Genomic DNA, 19576 nt, shown 5'->3' with positions numbered 1-19576 from the left:
GAACTGGGGTGCAGCTGGGAGAAAGACACAGTGAGTGGATGAGTGAAACACAAGGGGAGACAAGCAGATGAGAAAGGCCTAGATGAGGTGTTGTAAAACTAGTGTGGACTCTGAACTTGATCCTTTAAAAGCTCCTTTTTCCAGAATGCCTGTGGTTCATGACTGTATGGACACTATGTGAAGTACCTGGTGTAGGCACTCAGACATTTTTGTCAGTTTTGATGGCACCCTGCTTTGCAAGCTAGGTAATTACAGTCCCATTTGACAGATGAAGAAATTGAGCTTTAAGGAAATTAAGTAACCTGCCTAAGATCACACAGCTCGTGATTGGTGGGATAAAATTGAAGCCCCCTATATCCCTCTGGGCTGGGCTGACTTCAGAATTCACCAGATCAGGTTCTGTTTTTAATATCAGTGTATTCACAATTGTTAGTGCTTCCTTAGGGTTGTAAAAACCTTAAGTTCAGGGGCTCTGTTTTTGTTTTTTGAAGATTTTATTTATTTATTTGAGAGAGAGAGCACGCGCGAGCGCATTGGGGAGGAGGGGCAGCAGGGGCAGCAGGGGAAGGAGAAGCAGGCTTCCCACTCAGTGGGGAGCCAGCCATGGACCTCGATCCTAGGATTCCGACATCGTGACCTGAGCTGAAGGCAAGGTGCTTACCCAACTGAGCCACCTAGCGCCTCTGTTTTTTTAATAAAAATATTTTTTAAGTAAACTACACCACATGTGGGGCTTGAACTCATGACCTGGGGACCAGGAATCACATGCTTTACTGACTGAGCCAGCCAGGCACCGCCTGGAGCTCTGTTTTGAATGGAATTGTTATGGCTGCTTATAGTGGGGAATGTTCTGGCTCTGGGCGCTGGGCATCTTAGGCATCCTAAGCACTCTTTTGTTTACATTTTTCAAAACACCTTTCTTACGTTTTGGTGTTCAGTTCCACTCTTTACTAGCTGCTTCCCCTTCTTAAGCTTAACCGCCCTCATCATTAAGGTAGGGGCGGTAATAGTAATATTTATCTCCCCAGGTTTTTCTGAGGATTAAATTAGGAGTGCATGTATGCTTATGTCTGAGATTTCTACAAATCGATATTACAGGTACAAACGTTACAGTGAATGTTTCTCCCATTGCAGGTCTTCTTGAATTTTACATAGGGAAATTTAGATACTTCAAGCTCAACAGGCCCTCTCCAGAGGACGCCATTTTGCGTCATATTTCGAGCAATGCGTCTTTCCTTATTTTCCAAATACACTCACAGTATCAGAATACAACGATTTCTTTTTCTAAGGTAAGTATGGAGAGTTATTTCTGTAAACACCATTTCCATATTTTGGGGTCTTATATTTAGGAGAAACATTAGAATTTGATGCCCCTTTATGTTTGACTTTATATCCTTAAAAAGATCAAGATTGGAGCCTCTCAAGTTAGTGGTTTAGACTGGCAAAGAGGTGTGTGTCTCAGGCCTTTCTTGAGTGTGGTGACCTCTGACTTAAAGAGGGGGTGAGCAAGTGCCAAGTTTGGGGGTGGGATGGCCTTTACCAGATGTCTCCTGGCTGCAGTTTGGCTTTCCTCATGATATCTCACCTTTTTTTCTTACTCTACTGGGTCCTTAATGATTTTTACCTCTGAATATATTTTAATGGGGTTCCATCATTGTTCAGCCATATAGTGTTTACTGAGTTTACTAAGACCCCCCCTGTAGGATCACCTTTATTCTTTGGAGTCTCATGGAAACAAAAGAAGCCCAATACTCAGGTCCTCTAGCCCTGTGCTCAGCTTCCTGCGTTTAAGACTCTTATTTCAGAGATCATCACTAACCCCTTCAACCTCAGCCTCACCTTTGGGAAGTTTTTTATATGCCCTGGATTAGCTTAACCCATGAAGAATCTGCCATTTATATTAACTTTTTATAAGTCTATTTATATTCAGCCTATATGACCCCCTTAGACTAATAAATGAATTTCACTCTCTATGAAGTTGTGCTGCTTTTTATTTGTCCTCAGCATATCTATTATAAGCCTGTCTTTTAATATTCTGGAATTTGCTAAAAAAAAGCGTTCTTAGTCCAGTTCATATATATTCTATAGCCATTGGTCATATTATCTTTCAAACTAGATACTTTACATGTTGTATTCTAGCCTTCCTGCCCCTACCATGAAGGTTTTGAAATTGTATGTTTGGTAGTTTAATAGACTAGAAATGGAAGAGTTTGATCAAGGAAAAGAGGAAGGAATAAATTATGTTAGTTGCAAAAGAGTTAACCGTGTTTATGACCCCCACTCAGATTTTGTCTGCCTTCTTTGCAGCCGGAGGAGAAATCAAAGCATGTTAAATGTCATAACTTTCTTAGAAGGAAAAACCATTCCAGTTCCTCGGGAAAGCCAACCTTTGTTCCTGGCACTAAATTCAGAAGGAAACTTTCTATTCAGACCCTTACATAGGAGACAAAGTAAAATGCTACACAGACGATTTCCTTCTTCATAACATCATAGTGAAGACAACCTTTGAAGGAAGAGAAAGGATTGAAAAAAAAGGCATTTATATTTTTTTGCATGCCTATTAGGGGCTAGGTCAGTGGTTCTTAAGCTCTGCTAGGGCCCTAGATGTCGAATCTGCTAAAATCTCTGGACTCTGTACCCCTCAAAATGCATGGATATGTTTGTATAATTTCATGGGGACCTCTGGAAACTCATTGGGCCTCTGGGGCTCCTAGTTAGGAACCCCTGCGTTTGGTTTTCCATGTAATTAATTTAATTCTCACAACAGTTTGACAAAGTACTTACACTGCATGTTTTTACGTTTGAGGAAACGGAGCTTGGAGAAAGGAACACGGACATGACTAATGTGAGTGAAGTGGCCTGACCGGGCAGCATGCTGGGCCTCAGTGTTCGTGCGGAGCAGACCTTAGCTATCCTGAATGTCCCTTTCTGGGGCTGCCCTTAGTCCTCACTGTATTTATACTGCTGAGCCGACGACAACCAGAACTGCCCTTAGCTCTAGAAATGAGCGGTCTGTGTGAAGAGAGTAGTTCCCGTTTCCTTCCAGAAGAAGTGTGGCACTTTGGATTTTTTGGGGTCATCATAGAAGTTGGTTCTTTGAAACTGTTGACTCTGCAGTTTATCGATTAGTATTTGAATCATTTTCCCGTGTGCTTGTCAAATTGAAACCCATCTGGCACTTTTTTCTTCCCATTTCTTAGCTTTAAGAAAACACTCTGAATCTACTACCTCTTAAATTAGTATTTTGTTGTTCGAAAAACTTTCCAAATAGATGGGGTTAGGGGATAGTCCAGTGGAGTGGTGTGAGGGAGGATTTGAAAGGCGCACTTAAGAATAAGTTTGTTCACTGTCCTGATTGTGGTGATGGCTTACGAGCATCTATGTATATCAAAACTTACCAAATGGTATTCTTTATGTGTAGTTTATAATATGACAATCACAGCTCAGTTTTTTAAAGAAACTTTCCAGGACTTGAATTCTTTAGGGGCGGGGCTCATGTTTTTGTTTTCGTAGTGATAAAGTGAATTTGTATATTGGACCTACATGATGGAGGCTGCCTCCGTGACCTGGTCCATGTCACAAATCTAAACCTGAGTCAACTTGCACTTACAGGGAAACACCTGTCCAGGAAACCTGCCATGACAGTCACCGTTCTCCAACTCTGCTCTAGCTCGTTTGCCTTACCTTAGAGAATAGGACCTGCTCACCTTCCTTATAAGGAAATTTCTGACTTCCTAGCCAATCATGGTCTGTTTCTGTTTTGCTTTTTCTAACACTGTACAACTCACTTTTGTCCCAAATCCTTCAGGTCCTTCTTCACTGCTTGTAAGGCACTGTACTCCCCTAATCTGTGGGTTGTTTTTCCTTGAATAAAGGACACCAAACTCTTTACTGACTTGTTTTCAGTTTTGTCATTTGACGGTAGTCTTAGTACTTGACGTACTAAATCTTAATTTAGGGATTTGAAAAACTTGGGAATTTCACTGTGCATCTCCTATTCCTATCAAAGATCATATATTTAAATAGTTCTTCCATGCATAGGCATGGACACCTGCACGTAGAGATGAATTCTTTATAAGGAAGGTCTGTGTTTCTTCCTTCTTGTTTTGAGAAGGTTTGGAATAGGACAGGCAGACGAGATCCAGCCTAGAATTTAAATATTTTGCTCAACTCCCTATTCATGATGACTCTTTTCTACCTTACTGCAGACTCTCCTTCACAATACCTCAGGAACAGGCACTGACCGAGGACTGGTTTTCATTCTTAGACCAGAGCAGAGTATGTGCACTTGGCACTTGGAGACTTTAGATGCTGAGCCTGTCCAAAACATGGCCATCCCACTCACCTATTCAGAAAGAGGTAACCTTTCTATCTTCGAATCCCTATTGACTCTCCAGAATGTGGAACTTATTCATGAAAATCCAAAGGAAACTATAATCCTTTTAAAAGTATTTATTGCAAGTATGGTATATTGAATCAACGATTTTAACAACAAGGGAGCCAAAGAATTTCATGATGATTGAAAGCCCGGGTAGGGGCGTAGGAGAATGCAGTCATTAATTCAAAAAAAAATTTAAGGAGCCCTTGGAGAAGCAGTAACAGAAAGGCAGGACATAGCCCTGAATACTTTAGCTGGTTATTCGAGGCAGAGGAGGGCATGGAAGAAGAACGGACAGTACTTGGAGAATGGCAGAATGGTGGGTGTGGCTGGAGCCATGAGTGTGAAGGGCCTTTTATGTAATTTGAGGTTTGTATTCTATTCTGAAGGAGCACAGAATTTTTAAGCAGAGGAATGATACGCATTTCATCTATCAGAAAGTTAGTGCTAGAAGAGCATGGGGAGTGGCTTGGAGAGGGCATAGCAGAATCAGGACTCAGCACACCTTTGAGAGCTCAGAGTGAGAAGATGTTTGGAAGGTAGCATTAATGAGACACAGTGACCAGTGGTTATGCATTATAAAAGGGAGGAGCATAGGCTTCCCATTTGGGCTGCTGCTAGGAGATAGTGATGCAAAATAGGGTTGAGAGGGAGTTGTCGTGGTGCTGGACAGTTGAGGCGGTCGGGATGGGGTCGATGGTGACTTCAGTTTGGGACATCATCTGAGATGCTATAGGACATCTGGATGGAACTGCATAGTAGGGAGTTTAAGGGTGTGGAGTGGAGACTTGAGGTTAGATGTCCACCTACAAGATTCTGAGTAAAAGCCATGGAAGCAAGTAAGATGGTCCAGGCATGTACTTAGAGATTTAGGGGGGAAAACGATAGCGGATACTTTCATAGTGCCTACCACATGTCAGGCACTGTTTCTGGGCGATGCTAACTGCTGAGGAATAAGCATAAGACTGAGGAGGAGTCAAGGAGGTAAAGAGAAGAGCCCGGAGGTTCTGCTTTAAGTAAGGAATGGTAAATAGTACATTGCAGAGAGGTCAAGGAAGTGACGGAAATTGTCCATAGGATAGTGCAATGAAGAGTGGCCTTTAGTGAGAATTGTTTTAGTGGCACAGTGGGGATGAAAACTAGATTACAGTGATTGAGGAATAAAGGTGAGGGTATTTAGATTGCTCTTACACAGTGTCCTATGTAGCAAAGGTAATGACCTGATAGAAAACCATAGACTTCGGGTTTTCATCAAGGACAGTGTACAAAGAAAAATTAGAGTAGAGCTTCCATTACAATCCACATCATTTTCTCAGGTGTGGTAAAGATTTCTAAATGCAGGAAAAGGAGAGTATGAAAGAAGAGCGGCATTGAAACAGGTATGCACATGGGGTTTCTCCATTCCAGATCTGGCCGGGGGAAATCAACCACCAGAATTCCAGCAGTTGATGGAAACCAGGACCCAACTGTAGGAATGATTGGATGAGTGTATGAAGTTGAGATCTTGTAGATCTTTAAATTGATCTGTCTTAGCTCAACCTTTCCACTTGAGTCTACCATGGACAGTTGTTTGCATAGAATTGAGCTCATGTTAAGTGACTTCTCTAAGTTCTGTCATGCTTAAGGTCATGAATAGGATCCTAATAAGAAAAGAAGAGCTGTTTCAGCCACATTATTAATGTAAACGAAATACCTAAAATTTGTATTAAATATCCAAATGCTATTCCAATACATGGTCTTGGGGGTCTTTTGAGGCCTTTTTAATTTTTACTCTTGTATATGCACAGACTCTTCCAGCACTGAGGATGACACCATCTTTCTTCCGGTTTAAAAAGCATGTGAAAAGTGGACACCCCTTTATTTAATGCCCGTGGAGTTCCTTTTCTCTTTGGCAGTGTTTTTTCCCCCCTCTGTCCCTGGGTTCTTAAGCTCTTTTTATGCGATCAGGGACCCCCAAAATCTAATAAAAACCTGTCTCCTTAAGAAATGCACACATTCAACCTTTGGCATACAATTTCAAGGTGTTCATGGGACCTCCAAAGCCCATTCTTGGATACCAACTTGAGAATATCTGTCTCCAGACCTCTTCAACTTTAGAGCAGGGGTTGGCAAACACAGACCGTGAGCCAGATCCAGCCTCTGTCTGTATTGTACATAAAATTTTACTAGAAACAGCCATGTTCCTTTGCTTGTATATTGTCTGTGGCTGCTGTCGTGCCTCGAGGGCAGGGCTGAGTAATTGCTACAGAAACCATCAGTTGTGTGAAGCCTAAAATATTCACCATCTTACCCTTTACAGAAAAGGCTTGCTGACCTCTATTCCAGAGCCCGCCACCTCAGTTAACTTTTTCCTCTTTAACCTCACTCAGTTCATGTGGTAGTACAAAACCAGAAGCTCTATTATATTTAACTTCTATCTGGAAAGTTCTTAGTAGAGTTCTGTTTCTCTGAGTACGATTTGAGTGTAGGAGAATTCTGTGTTGAGTAACTTCCTTATTTTTCATCCAGATCCTGTCCCTGGAGGCTGTAATTTGGAGTTTGATTTAAATATTGATCCCAACATTTACTTGGAATATAATTTCTTTGAGACGACTATTAAATTTGCCCCAGCAAACCTAGGCTATGCAAGGTATGTCTACCTATCTCTATGTCTTCCTAGCTCCTAAAACTGCCTTTAGGACATGCATGACTAGCTGTTGTGTAGCTTCGGTGAACTCCCCAAATCCATGATTCTCTTTAGTGAAATTGTTTTGTTTTGTTTTGTTTTTTTGGAACGGAGGTAATTTAAACATTGTTGGGTAATACTTGATCTGTCACTTACAATTAATATTGCCCCCCTCCATTCTTAGGAAGAGCCAGATGTTGAGTTTCTGTTGTGAGCTTAGAAGTACATTTAGTTTCTGTAAAGTTTTGATTATGGAAAGCATTCTGAAGCCATGAAACACCCTTATATTTTTGTAAGGACTTTGTTATTTTAATTAAAACTCTGCCTTAGTTTCTACTTTAATAGTAATTGTAGCTAACATTGAGTAACATTTGAATGCTGTCTCTGTACCATCCATAGTGCTGAGTGCTCTATGTTCTTGGTCATTTAATCCTGACAGTTTTATTCAGAAGGGGTGGTGGTTCTTATTTTACAGAGTGGTTCCCTAAGGGTTATTGAGATTAAGTGACATGGTGGCAAAGCTGCATGACTAAGATTAACATCCGGTTATTTATCCATACTGCCTCTCAGTATGGTACTTTTCTCTGTATTGCCAAAATTGGAATCAATGCAGAAGTTTGAAATTTGAGGTTTTGGTTCCTTTTATAGATGGGACATGTCCCACAAGAGACTGATACTCAGTTTTGTTGGTTGACTTTAGAGGCACAAATCCTCTGCCGTGTGACATTGGGACGGGACGGGACTCTAGGTGGAGGTTGCTGTATGATGTCTATCAGTATTTTCTGCCCGAGAATGACCTCACCCAAGAGGGGTTGCTAAAGCATCTGCAGAGGATGGCTGAGGTGCCTCAGGTGAAGGCCAGTGCTATCAAGGTAAATCTGGTTCTTAGAATTTGTGTGGCCAGATTGTGACACTTTTTTTTAAGAGTTGAGAAGAGGAGAAGCTACCAGGAGCTTATTTGTTTTCTGTTTCCTTGATCTTTCTGGGGTTCTCACTTTATTCTCTTTCATTCTGTTATTGTCTTGCTAGTGATATCCCAAAGTAATGTTGGCTTTTGAGGAGGTGCATGTAAATTATGTTACGTTTTAGTTGCTGTCGCATATATGATCTGATCATCTTCAGCTATGGATGGAAGTGATTTTTCTACGTACTCCCATAACTATTAGATAAAAACTTTTGGCAAGTATAAAAGTTATAGTTTTTTTAAAAAAAACAATGAGAAACTGTTTAAGGATATACACATTGTCATTAATATTTATTTATTTAAAAGATTTTGTATTTATTTAGGGAGAGAGAGAGAGAGCATGCATGGGCATGTGGAGAGAATAGAGGGGCAGAGGGGGAGGGAGAGGGACCAGCAGACTCTGTGCTGAGTGCAAAGCCCCACATGGGCCTCGATCTCATGACCCTGAGATCACGACCTGAGCCAAAACCAAGAGCCAGCTGCTTAATCCACTGAGCCATCCAGGTGCCCCTGTCATTAATATTTAAACCCAAACTCAGAAGTCTTTTGGACTTCCTGAGTCCAAAACTTGAAGCAAAAGTTTTCTCTGATCTTTGGAACCCCTGTAAACTCTCGGAATACCAACTGTGGGGTATGGGCCAGCAGCATTGGCACCATTTGGGAGTTTGTTAGAATTGTAGACTCCTTGGCTCCACCCTGGACCTACTGAATCAGAATTTGCATTTTGAGGTCCCCAGGTGATTCCTATGCATATTAAAATTTGAGATTCATGCTATAGATGATTTTTGTGGAGGGCAGGATTTATGTCTTAAAAGTTACCTGATAGCAGTATAATATAGAAGTTCATCCTTCAGTCTAATGGTTTATGGCTAGAGTTTTTCTAGACTGCTCTGATTTTTCCCAGAAGGTTGATAGGTTACCAGATTTTATAGGGAAGCATTGGCCTATGTGATTAGCCTAGGCCCTCAGTCTATTGCAGAGCAAGATCTCATTTTGTTATCTTGTCACCTAGGATGTCATGGTCCCATGCTAAGAAGGAGCCTTATACAAGAAAACTCATTGTGCTTATTCACAAATTTGGAAGCTCCTTTGGATAAGTTTACCAGTTGCCTTTTTACATAGAAAATTTTGAAGATCATTTTTATTCTCATGAAGAGAATAAAATAATTCATATAACAGGACCTTTTTAGGTTACTTTTTAACTTTCAGTGAAGAGCCCTCGTTGACTAGTGAGGGCATGTTGAGAAGAGTCAGAGCCTGTTTGAAGAGGCTTGTACTGGCCAACTTTGGGGCAATTCAGTCATCAAAAAGAGTAATGATTAACTATAAGTTTTGAATAAATAAAAACAAGTCCTACTGTTACTAAAAAAAAGGGAGAGAAAAAGAAAACTCCTCAGTTGCTATCACTGGAGGAGACTCCTATACCAAATTACTCTGGAAATCGATACGGGGAGGAATTTACGCTGCCTTTTTTAAAAGAGGCACTGTAATTCATCCTTGTTCATGAGAGAAGGCTCTACATGGAAGAACCGACCAGTAAATGTAGACGGAATAATAGGATTAGAAAATCACCATTTTCCACCCTTAGTGAAATAATTCAGGCAAAGATCTGCAGGTGAAAGACTTTTGGGGAAAAGGATATTCTCAGTATGCTCAGATTAATTCTAATTGCAAAGAGAAAACTTTTGGAGTGGAATGGTTTGATGGTCTCGGTCTTATCCATGTGGCCATTTAGCTTCATTGATAGCAGGTAGCTTGCCTTATGTGCTTACATGACTCCATCTGACATCATCACCATCACCTGTGAAGTATTTTAGCAAAATATGTTTAACCTGAATTCACTCCATTGGAGTTCCTATTTATAGGAAATACGTGGGGTAAAAGAGCAAGTTGGACACCTTGAGCATACTCTGACAAATCCAGATTGTGGAATGTTCTATAAGACAACTGCTCTTTTTTTCTTAAGATTTTGTTTTTTATTTAGAGAGAGGAAGTGTGAGCAGGTGGTGGGGGGTAAGGGGCAGAGGGAGAGGCGAGAGAGAACCTTAAGCAGACTCCAGCACTGAGTGCGGAGCCCGACAAGGGGCTCAATCTCACAACCCTGAGATCACAACCTGAGCTGAAACCAAGAGTGGGAGGTTTAACTGCACCACCTAGGTGCCCCTTAAGATTTTATTTTTAAGTAATTTCTACACCCAACCCAGGGCTCGAACTTACAACCATGAGATCAAGAGTCACAGGCTTTACCAACTGAGCCAGCCAGGTGCCCGTATAAGACAGCCGCTCTGGGGGTGCCTGGGTGGTTCAGTAGGTTAAATAACGACTCTTGATTTTGGCTCAGGTCATGATCTCAGGGTCATGAGATTGAGCCCTATATCGGGCTCTGCGCTGGAAATGGAGCCTACTGAAGATTCTTCTCTCCCTCTCCCCTTCCCCCCCACCCCCGATAAAAAAAACAAACAGAAAAAGACAATTGTTCTTAATCATTGGGTGGGTGGGAGAGAGTGATGAGAAGGACTGTCCTAGATATCAGAAATAAACACCATGCATGAAATGGCTGGATTTTGGTTAAAGGAGAGAAAAGCTCTGAAAGACATGGTGTGTGTGTGGGGGGGGGGGGGGTACCTGGGTCGCTCAGTCGGTTAACTGTCCGACTTGTGATTTCAACTTGTGATTTCCTCTCAGGTCATGATCTCATGGGTTGTGAGATGGAGCCCCACATTGTGGGGCTCCATGCTCAGCGGGGAGTGTGCTTGAAATTCTCTCTCCCTCTGCCCCTCCCCCCACTTGTGTGGGTGCTCTCTCTCTCTCTCTCTCTCAAATAGGTGAATAAATCTTTAAACAAAAAAAAGACGTGGGAAAATCTGAATATGGACTGTGTATTAGATAAGAGATGATTGATTTTTTTGGGTGAGCTAAGGTATATGGGTATAAAAGAGAATATCCTTACTTAGTACCTTGCTACTCAGAGTGTGGTAGATGAATGGGTGGCATTGGCATCAGCTGAGAGATTGCTAGAAAAGTAGACTCTCAGATGCCTCCTCCAGCAATAGAATCAGGATCTAAATTATAACACCCTCCCTCAGTGATTATAGGCACCTTAAGTTTGAGAAACGCTGTTTTAGGATGTGCACACCGGAAGTCTTTAGAAGTGAAATGTCATGATATCTAACTTACTGTAAAATGGTTCAGCAGGAAAAAATAGAGGGAAAGAAGGAGGAATAAAAAAAGAAATAGGATAAAATATTAACAATTGTTAAATCTAAGTGGTGGTTTATAGTTTATTCATTGTATTATTCTTTCAGCATTTCTATAAGTTTGAATGTTTCATAATAAAAATGGAGTAAGAGGTAATGTTAACATTTTGTTGAACTTGACCAGTCCTTTGCCAGAAACATATTTTTGAAGGCTAAGCAATATTTTTAAGCAGAAGTTTTCTAAGATGCTTGTAATTATTCCTGAAACGCTAATATTAAATGTTCTCACTTTCATTAGTTGCAATGTATTAGTGTATTCTAGCTATATAGGGCTTTTGTTTTTTCTATTACATATATTACCTATCTAAAAAACCACCTTTAAAATGGAGGTTTTGAAGTGAAGGACCACTGCATAACAACTATATGGAATGTTTTCTTTTTGCAGAGTCTGTTAAACAAAGATAAATGGGTCCTCTCTGTGAGATGTTAATAAACACTTGTCTTTTGACAGTTCCATAGCTAGTAGTAATAATGAACACTTACTCTGTGCCAAGCATTGTGCTAAGTACGGAGGAAAGAAGGACTAGTGAGCAAGATAAATGTAGTTCTTGCCATTGTGTTGTTTACAATGTAGTAGATGACAAAATTTTTTTTTTGTCCTGACTAGTGTTTACATTTTATATCAATATTTTACTTAAATTATTGACATTTGATGCTGTACAAAAACTTTAGAAGCATTTCATGTAAGAACTTGCTTATATTAGCATGTGCAGGACAATAGTTTGAGAGAGCTAAATGGGTTGGTATATATTTTAAACAAGAATTATAATTTAATATTACAATTTACTATCACATGTAGGTGGGGTTCTAATAGAATAGCTTTTTAAAAAAATATGAACACTAATCATACATTATTTTTGGCTTCAGGTGGTTACCCTAACAGCTAATGATAGGACAAGTGTTTCCTTCTCCTCTCTCCGAGGACAAGGTGTCATTTATAATGTCATTGTCCGGGACCCACTTCTCAATACATCTGCTGCTTATGTTCCTGCTCACACATATGCTTGCAGCTTTGAGGCCAAGGAGGGTAATTGTTCTTCCCTTAGTAAGTATATGGATTTAAACTTCGAAATTTCTTCTTTGGCTTTGCAGATCCATGTCAACCAATCCAGAACTCAAAAATATTAAAAAATGCTTTTGTCTAGTCTTCATTCATTTCAGCAAATGCCTTTTGAGCCCCTCCATTGTCCCACTCTCTGTTCTAGGCACAGGGATACAGCAGTGAACAAAACAGACTACGTGCCCTCTGGGAGCTTATGTTTTAGCGGGGGAGATGAGACAGACGAGATAAATTTGTAAAATATCCATCATGTGAGAAACTGCTGAGTGCTAGCAAACATTAAGTAGGAAAGGTGGATAATAACAAGTGACACTGAGGGAAGAAGTTTGAGAGCGATGGCCAGGGAGGCCCATTCAGAAACGCTAACCGTTGAGTGGAGACCCGGGGGTGTGAGTGGAGACCCCGGGGGGCGAGTGGAGAGGCGGTGGGGAGGGGGTGAGTGGAGACCCGGGGCGAGGCGAGGCGGGGAGCCATTCGCGTGTCTGGGCAGTACTGCCAGGCAGAGGGAACAACGGCCCTCAGCCGGGAGCCTTCTTGGTGTGTTCGAAGAACAGCCATGAGAACAGCGGCCGGAGGAGCCTGAGGAGGGAGAGAGGTGCAGCCTGGTCGGTCACAGCGTGGGCAGAAGCTTCTGTTCAGAGCGCGGTGGAAAGGCATTGGTGGGTTTGAGCAGGGAGTGCCGTGATTGGACTCCTGTTTTGATGGCATCACTCTGGCTGTTTTTGTGAGAAAAGTCAGGGGCAAGATGAGAAACGGAGATGGATCAGGCTCTCGTGGTAATTCAGGGCAGAGAGGACAGTGGTTTAGATAGGATGGTGGCAGTGGAGGCGTTGCAAGATCATTCTGTGTAACATTTTATTCTGAGATAGTTTCACAGAAAAGATGCAAAAATACGAAGAATTTCGGCATAAACTTCACTCAGATTCCTCAAACGTGAACATACTATGCTATTTGCTTTTTATTTATAGGGCGCTCACATGCGCGCTCTCCCCGTATGTATGTGCACATACACTGCTTTCTTTGAGCCACTTGAGAGTAAGTTGCAGACAGAAAGACATTTTTCCCTTAAATATTTCTATTTATTTTCTTATGTAACCATAGTAAAAATGATCAAATTCACAAAATTAACTCTGATACAGTACTGTTACTTAACCTACAGATGTTACTGAATTTCACTACTTATTCCACTAATGTCCTTTATAAAAAAAAAAATGTGGTCACATACTACATTTAACTGACCTGTCTCTTTTGTTTTCTGTAATCTGAAACAATTTCTCAGTCTGTTTTGTCTTTTAAGACCTTGACCTTTTTGAGTACAGGCTGACTTTTTAGAACGTCCTCCAGTTTGGTTCGTCTGATGTTTCCTCATGATTAAATTCATATTATGCATTTTTGGTGGGAATACAAAAAAGCAATGTTGTGCCCTTCTTAGGAGGTATTTGATATCTATTTGTCCCATGACTGGTGGTGATAACCTTGAATATTTGGTTGGTAGTGTCTGCCAGGTTTCTCCATCGTAAAGTAACTATTTTCCCTTTAAGTATTCTTGGCAAGACTGAATGCTAGTAGATAGCCCCTTCTTAAACTCTCACTTGCTAGTTTTAGCATCCCATGATCTTTGCCTGAAACATTTATTACTAGGTGGTTGCCAAAGGGCAATTTTCTGATGTCATCATTTTTTCATATTAGTTGGATTCTCTTGTAAGGAAGAGATTTCTCTTCTCCCCTATTTATGTATGTATTTACATACATGAGCCCATGGATTCTTAATTCTCTGGATAATCCATCACTATCATTATTTTCATGTTAAATCATCCCAGATTTGGCCAACGAGTGGCTGCATATATTTCAAAATAGTGCCAGGAATAGTTGCTGGTTGGATGAGGGGGTGGAAGAAAGGTGTAAAAGATGACTACCATTTTGGCTGGAGCACCTGGAGAGCTAGAACTGCCATTCACTGAAATGGGAAAGACTGTTGGAGGAGCAGGTTTGGGAGCATGTATCAGGAGTTCAGTTTTGGACCTGTTCAGTTTGAGAACCTTAGGAAGCGTTCAAGTGGACATGTTGAATTGACAGTTGGTTGTAAATATGCTGGAGTTCAGGGGAAAGGTGTGGGCTGGAGATTACCTTGAAATTCATCCAATTCAATCGATGGCGTTTAAGGCCATGGACTAGATGGCCTTACTGTGAAGTGAGCAAGTAGAAAAGAGACGGGTCTGAGGACAGAGCCCTGGGCACTTTGGTGCTTAGAGATCAGGAAATTAGGAGCTGAAAAATGACCACTGGATTTAGCAACATGGAGGCTGTTGGTGTCAGAGCTGTTTCAGTGGAGCGCTGGGGTAAGCCTTACTGGAGTATGTTCGAGAACAAATAGGAAGAAAGAAATTGGAGAAGAGTCCAGATAGCACTTTCCAGGTGTTTTGCTCTAAAGAATAAAGTCTGCCCATTGTGTTCAGAGACTAGGGATCCTCTCCTCTGGTAGAGCTGTATCCCATCCAGCCTTCCACTGCCATGCTCAGGATCCTGGAGAGAGAAAATGTCGGGGACCCAGGCAGGTATCAGGTCTGTATCTTTCACTGGTAGACTTACTCTGGGGTCCTCTAGTCCCTTTCCCTGAGTCCTTCCGCACCAGAGCCCCTCCTAATCCGAAAGCTCCCCTCCCCTGGGTTTCCATCTCTACGTGTTAGCCGAGGAGAAAGGGAGCTCTGATCCTATTTCTCCAACCTCAGTTGACCCCTCCTAGTGATGATGTTGGTCCTATTGTTGCTTTCATTTTCAAGCTTGATGTGTATGAGGACATCTTTCCTGAGCTTGGAGTGGAGAGGAGGTATCCACATTGCCTTTGAATGAAAACTTTGGCCTGTGTATCATAACCTAGATGATACTGTGATGATTCAAGACTGCTGTACTTGGACTGTCTTCTGTCCTCCAGTCCATTCACCCCTTTGTCTTCATTGCCCCCCAAAGTGTCCGTGTTCTCTCTCGTTTTGTCTCTAGAGTCTACTTCTTATGAAACCTCTCTGTTTTTTTTTCCCCGTGTCATTTGTTTCTGTCCTTTCCTGGTACTGTGAGTGGGGATTCCATTTAGTTTCTCTCTGCTGTCTGATAGCAGGGAGGAAAGCTAACTGTGTGTGTCCGTTTTTATTGGGTTGGAAGATCTTGCTAACCTTGATGATTATACTTGCTGGAAACTGCCACTTAGATTTTCATTTGAAAAACTCCACACTTGTGGTATAAAGATTAAATCATAAAACAGCAATCAACAAAAGGTCTGAAATAAGCAGAATGTGGCGTTTTATCTTTTGTTTCATCTTTGGGGCACTTTGTTCTCAGAAAAGCTGCTGTGTGGGTTATGTCTCATGCCCTGCAAATTCTGGTCTTCTGCCTTGTGTTTCTTATTTAAATGTAGGTCTTCATGGTATCTCCATCTGAGCTCTCTTAAGCATTTTATGTGTTTTGATCTGTGGTAACATTTACCGTTTTTCACATGAGATTGTATAGGTGTTTTGTTTTCGTTTTTAGTTCAGGGATTATTTTCTTGTGATAAATCTCAAAGGAGTCATGACGGTGAATTTAGTGTATTTTTCTCTTTGCTAAGCTGTACCTTTTGGTTCGTGTTATGTATATTTAAGTTGGTGCCTATTAAGGACCATGAGCTTTGGGATTCTTCGGCATCATGAAGTATATTGTGCCTTATTGTTAGTTATAATGCTGCATTTTTTTTTCAGGAGCAATATGTGTAAAGAAGATGGGCAATAATTTGTTCATGTGTGATTTACAGTGTAGTACGTGTTCTTTTAATGTGAATTTTGGTTAAAATTTTTTATGATGAAAAACTTCAAAGAACCTTCATATACTAATTTTTCAGCATTAACGATTTTGATTCATGGTGTGATTTGGTTTCAGCTATATACCCACCTGGGTCTCTGCCTCCTAGCCCTCCTTTATTACTGTATTTTTTAATTTAATTTTTTAAAAATATTTTATTTATTTATTTGACAGAGAGACACAGCGAGAGCAGGAACACAAGCAGGGGGAGTGGGAGAGGGAGAAGCAGGCTCCCCGTGGAGCAGGGAGCCCGATGCGGGGCTCGATCCCAGGACCCTGGGATCGTGACCTGCGCCCAAGGCAGACACTTAACGACTGAGCCACCCAGGCGCCCCTATTACTGGATTTTTTTAAATAGCAAATCCGTGGCCATCATTTTGCTCACAAAATTTCAGTGTGGAGTGTGTATGTGCACACGTGTGTGTTTGTCCTAAAGATAAGCTCTGTTTTCAAAACATATAGGTACAGTATCACCAATACAAGTTTCAGTGAAAAATATTGAAGATAATTCCCTAATAGCATCAAATTAACAGCCAGTATTTACATTTTCCCAATCATCCCAATTGTTTTTCAGTTTTTTTATTTGAATCAGGTTTCTGGTGACACCTATACATTGTATTTAGTTGATGTGTCTTTTAAATCTCTTTTAGCCCCTAGTTCTCCTTTCCATTGCCCTCCTTTTTTCTTGCAGTTTGTGAAGAAACAAAACTATTTTATATTCACAGAACACCCCGAGAATATGTCAAAAGTAGTGCTGCATACCTCGTCAGGAAGCATAGATTGTCTGGTTCCTCTTTTTGTCATAGCAGTAGCATTGATATTCATTGCCCACATAAAATAATTTGTTAGGGATGGCAAGGGTATTTCCGAAAGTAGGTTTATAATTTATGTGTTTATATTTGTATATGATATATATTATAAATTAAAGTAAGTATATATTGTCAGCTCACTTGGCTTTTTTCATGAAGCTTTGTTCTAGTAATTAAATACAAAGTATTAAATTGGATATATTACCCACTAAATTTTCATTATTTTTAGGAAGAGTATCAACCAAAGTATTCTTCACCCTTTTTGCCCTGCTTGGTCTCTTCATTTGTTTTTTTGGACACAGATTCTGGAAAACAGGTATTACTGATGTAGTTGCTATTTACGTGCCTTATGGGTTTTTTTTTGCTTAAATTCTGCTGGGGAATTTGGACTTTAAGGAGATGAGGCACCTGCTTATCTCCAGCTATCTTCATAGATTTGTGACTGGGTTCTTTTCAGTAGACTTTACTTAGTTGCCATGCATTTTAATTTTTTCTCTTAACAATGGAGTATAACCTGCTCTTACTAAGAGGGGAGCAAAACTGGATTTATGCAGCAGACTTCTTCAATTGCTAGGTCAGCCAGCTGACTAAAAATAACTGGGGTTGGAAATCAGGACATTTGTGTAAGACTGTGTGGATTTTGATGATGGTGATTGTGACGTGGTGTCAGATACATCAAGCAGCAGGTCTGTGGTATATGTAGATTGAAATGTCTGCTTAGTCCCGGGAGGTGCAGACTGCAGATAGGAACTCCACAATCTTCGCAGTGAAACCCATTCAGGGAGTGGAATACAATAGTCCTCTCTTAGCCGTGGGGCATACTTTCCAAGTCTCCTAGTGGGTCCCTGAAATTGTGGACAGTACTTGAACCCTCTCTATATATGTTTTTTTCCTATCCATACATATCTACAATAAAATTTAATTTATAAATTCGGCACAGTAAGAAATTAACAATAACATAATAAAATAGAATAATTATGGCAAGATGCTGTAATAAAGGTTATGTCAATGATGTCCCTCTCTCTCAAAATATCTTCTTATCCTGCACTTATCCTTCCTGTGCTGATGTGAGATGATTCAATGCCCATATGATGAGATGAAGTGAGGGGAATGATGTAGGTAAGAATTGTGACAGTGTTAGGCTACTATTGACCTTCTGATGGAACCTCAGAAGGAGTATCATCTGCTTCTGGACCATGGGGTAATTGAAGCCATGGAAAGAAAAACCATGAATAGGGGGGCTATTATATAAATTATGCTCGCTGAATTGATTTGAATTTTTGGGCTGCCTTTTATGTAACAGTGTTTGCAATTACTAAAAAAAAAAAAAAAATCCTTATTTAATTCATTAACAAGGAGTGTAACAGAGCATCAAGGAAGGAGTGAAAATAATCCTGATCTCAAACTTTTTAAACTTACTTTAATAAATTATGAATTGTGGGGGCGCCTGGGTAGCTCAGTTAGGTGAACGTCTGACTCTTGATCTCAGCTCAGGTCTCGGTCTCAGGGTCGTGAGTTCAAGCCCTGTGTTGGGCTCCATGGGCCTGGGGCCTACATAAGAAAAAAAAATTATGAATTGAAATATGCAACTCCGTCTTCATTATTATATTTTTTTCTTGATTGAGTAGAAAATATTCTGAAGAATGTTTAATTCCTCAAAGTATAGAATGATTCTAGAACAAAGAATTTAATTGCCAAGCTCTAGGCAAGGTCCCAAAGATATTACTAGGTATTTTAATGGATGAAGACAGTGATTAATTATTCATCCTAAATAGGAAAGGATGAATTAAAGGAAGGTATAAAAATCACTTTAAAAAAAAGATTTATTTATTTATTTGTCAGACAGAGTGAGCACAAGCACAAGCAGGGGGGCGGCAGGCAGAGGGAGAAGCAGAGTCCCCACTGAGCAGGGAGCCTGATGTGGGGCTCCATCCCAGGACCCTGGGATCATGACCTGAGCCGAAGGCAGACATTTAACTGACTGAGCCACCCAGGCTTCCCAAAAGTCACTTTTTATTTTGGAATATTTTGTTATTTTTCCTTTCCTTTTATTTTTGCTCATGTAATAAATTGAAACTTAGGGGCACCTAATGCAGTGTATCTAATAGTTAATATTTTAATACTATATTCATTTAATAATATTTACTCCCAATGACTTCTAAATTTTCCTGTCTTTCAGGTATTTCTTTCCTCTGAATGTCCTAATATGTGTAAATTCTGGAAGCTTAAGCATGTATTTATTGGTTAGAAATTTAAATTGCACTGTGAAAAGAATACCTAACCATAGCTTGTATTTTTTTTTCTTCTTTTTCTGGTGGTTTGCTACTAGAATTATTTTTCATAGGCTTTATCTTCATGGGATTCTTCTTCTATATACTGATTACAAGACTGACACTTCTTACGTATGATGGTACGTGAAAACAATACAGTTTGATTGGGAAGAAAGGGGTTGTGTTCATACTCTCCCTTTCTTTCTATAGTTTGACCGTATTGTGTCATAGATAGCCTGTTATGTGTGTAAATAATAGGCCACCTATACTCGAAACATCTTTTCTAGGCTACTCATTTAGACCTTCTCTTCTGGGTTTTTAATTTGCATGGTGAATTCCTTGGTA

General features: G+C 40.4%; 1 protein-coding gene across 3 annotated transcripts in view; it reads left to right on the top strand.

The window, feature by feature from the left end:
- The window catches only part of TM7SF3 (transmembrane 7 superfamily member 3), a 35206-nt gene that overhangs the window by 8506 nt on the left and 7124 nt on the right, over nucleotides 1-19576 (top strand). Inside the window, exons 2-8 of one of the 3 annotated variants that reach the window (XM_028113210.2) lie at nucleotides 1135-1289; nucleotides 4209-4359; nucleotides 6887-7007; nucleotides 7744-7915; nucleotides 12132-12309; nucleotides 17191-17277; nucleotides 19291-19371. In XM_028113210.2, the coding sequence (XP_027969011.1) occupies nucleotides 1135-1289; nucleotides 4209-4359; nucleotides 6887-7007; nucleotides 7744-7915; nucleotides 12132-12309; nucleotides 17191-17277; nucleotides 19291-19371 (945 nt within the window). The remainder of the gene's footprint in view (nucleotides 1-1134; nucleotides 1290-4208; nucleotides 4360-6886; nucleotides 7008-7743; nucleotides 7916-12131; nucleotides 12310-17190; nucleotides 17278-19290; nucleotides 19372-19576) is intronic. The other 2 variants (XM_028113211.2, XM_028113212.2) reach the window with 2 other exon arrangements.

The sequence above is a fragment of the Eumetopias jubatus genome, unplaced genomic scaffold, assembly GCF_037043125.1.
Source record: "Eumetopias jubatus isolate StellerSeaLion01/CBP00866 unplaced genomic scaffold, mEumJub1_p1.0 scaffold_8, whole genome shotgun sequence".
Taxonomy (NCBI): Eukaryota; Metazoa; Chordata; class Mammalia; order Carnivora; family Otariidae; genus Eumetopias; species Eumetopias jubatus.
This window is presented reverse-complemented; position numbering and strand designations above follow the sequence as displayed.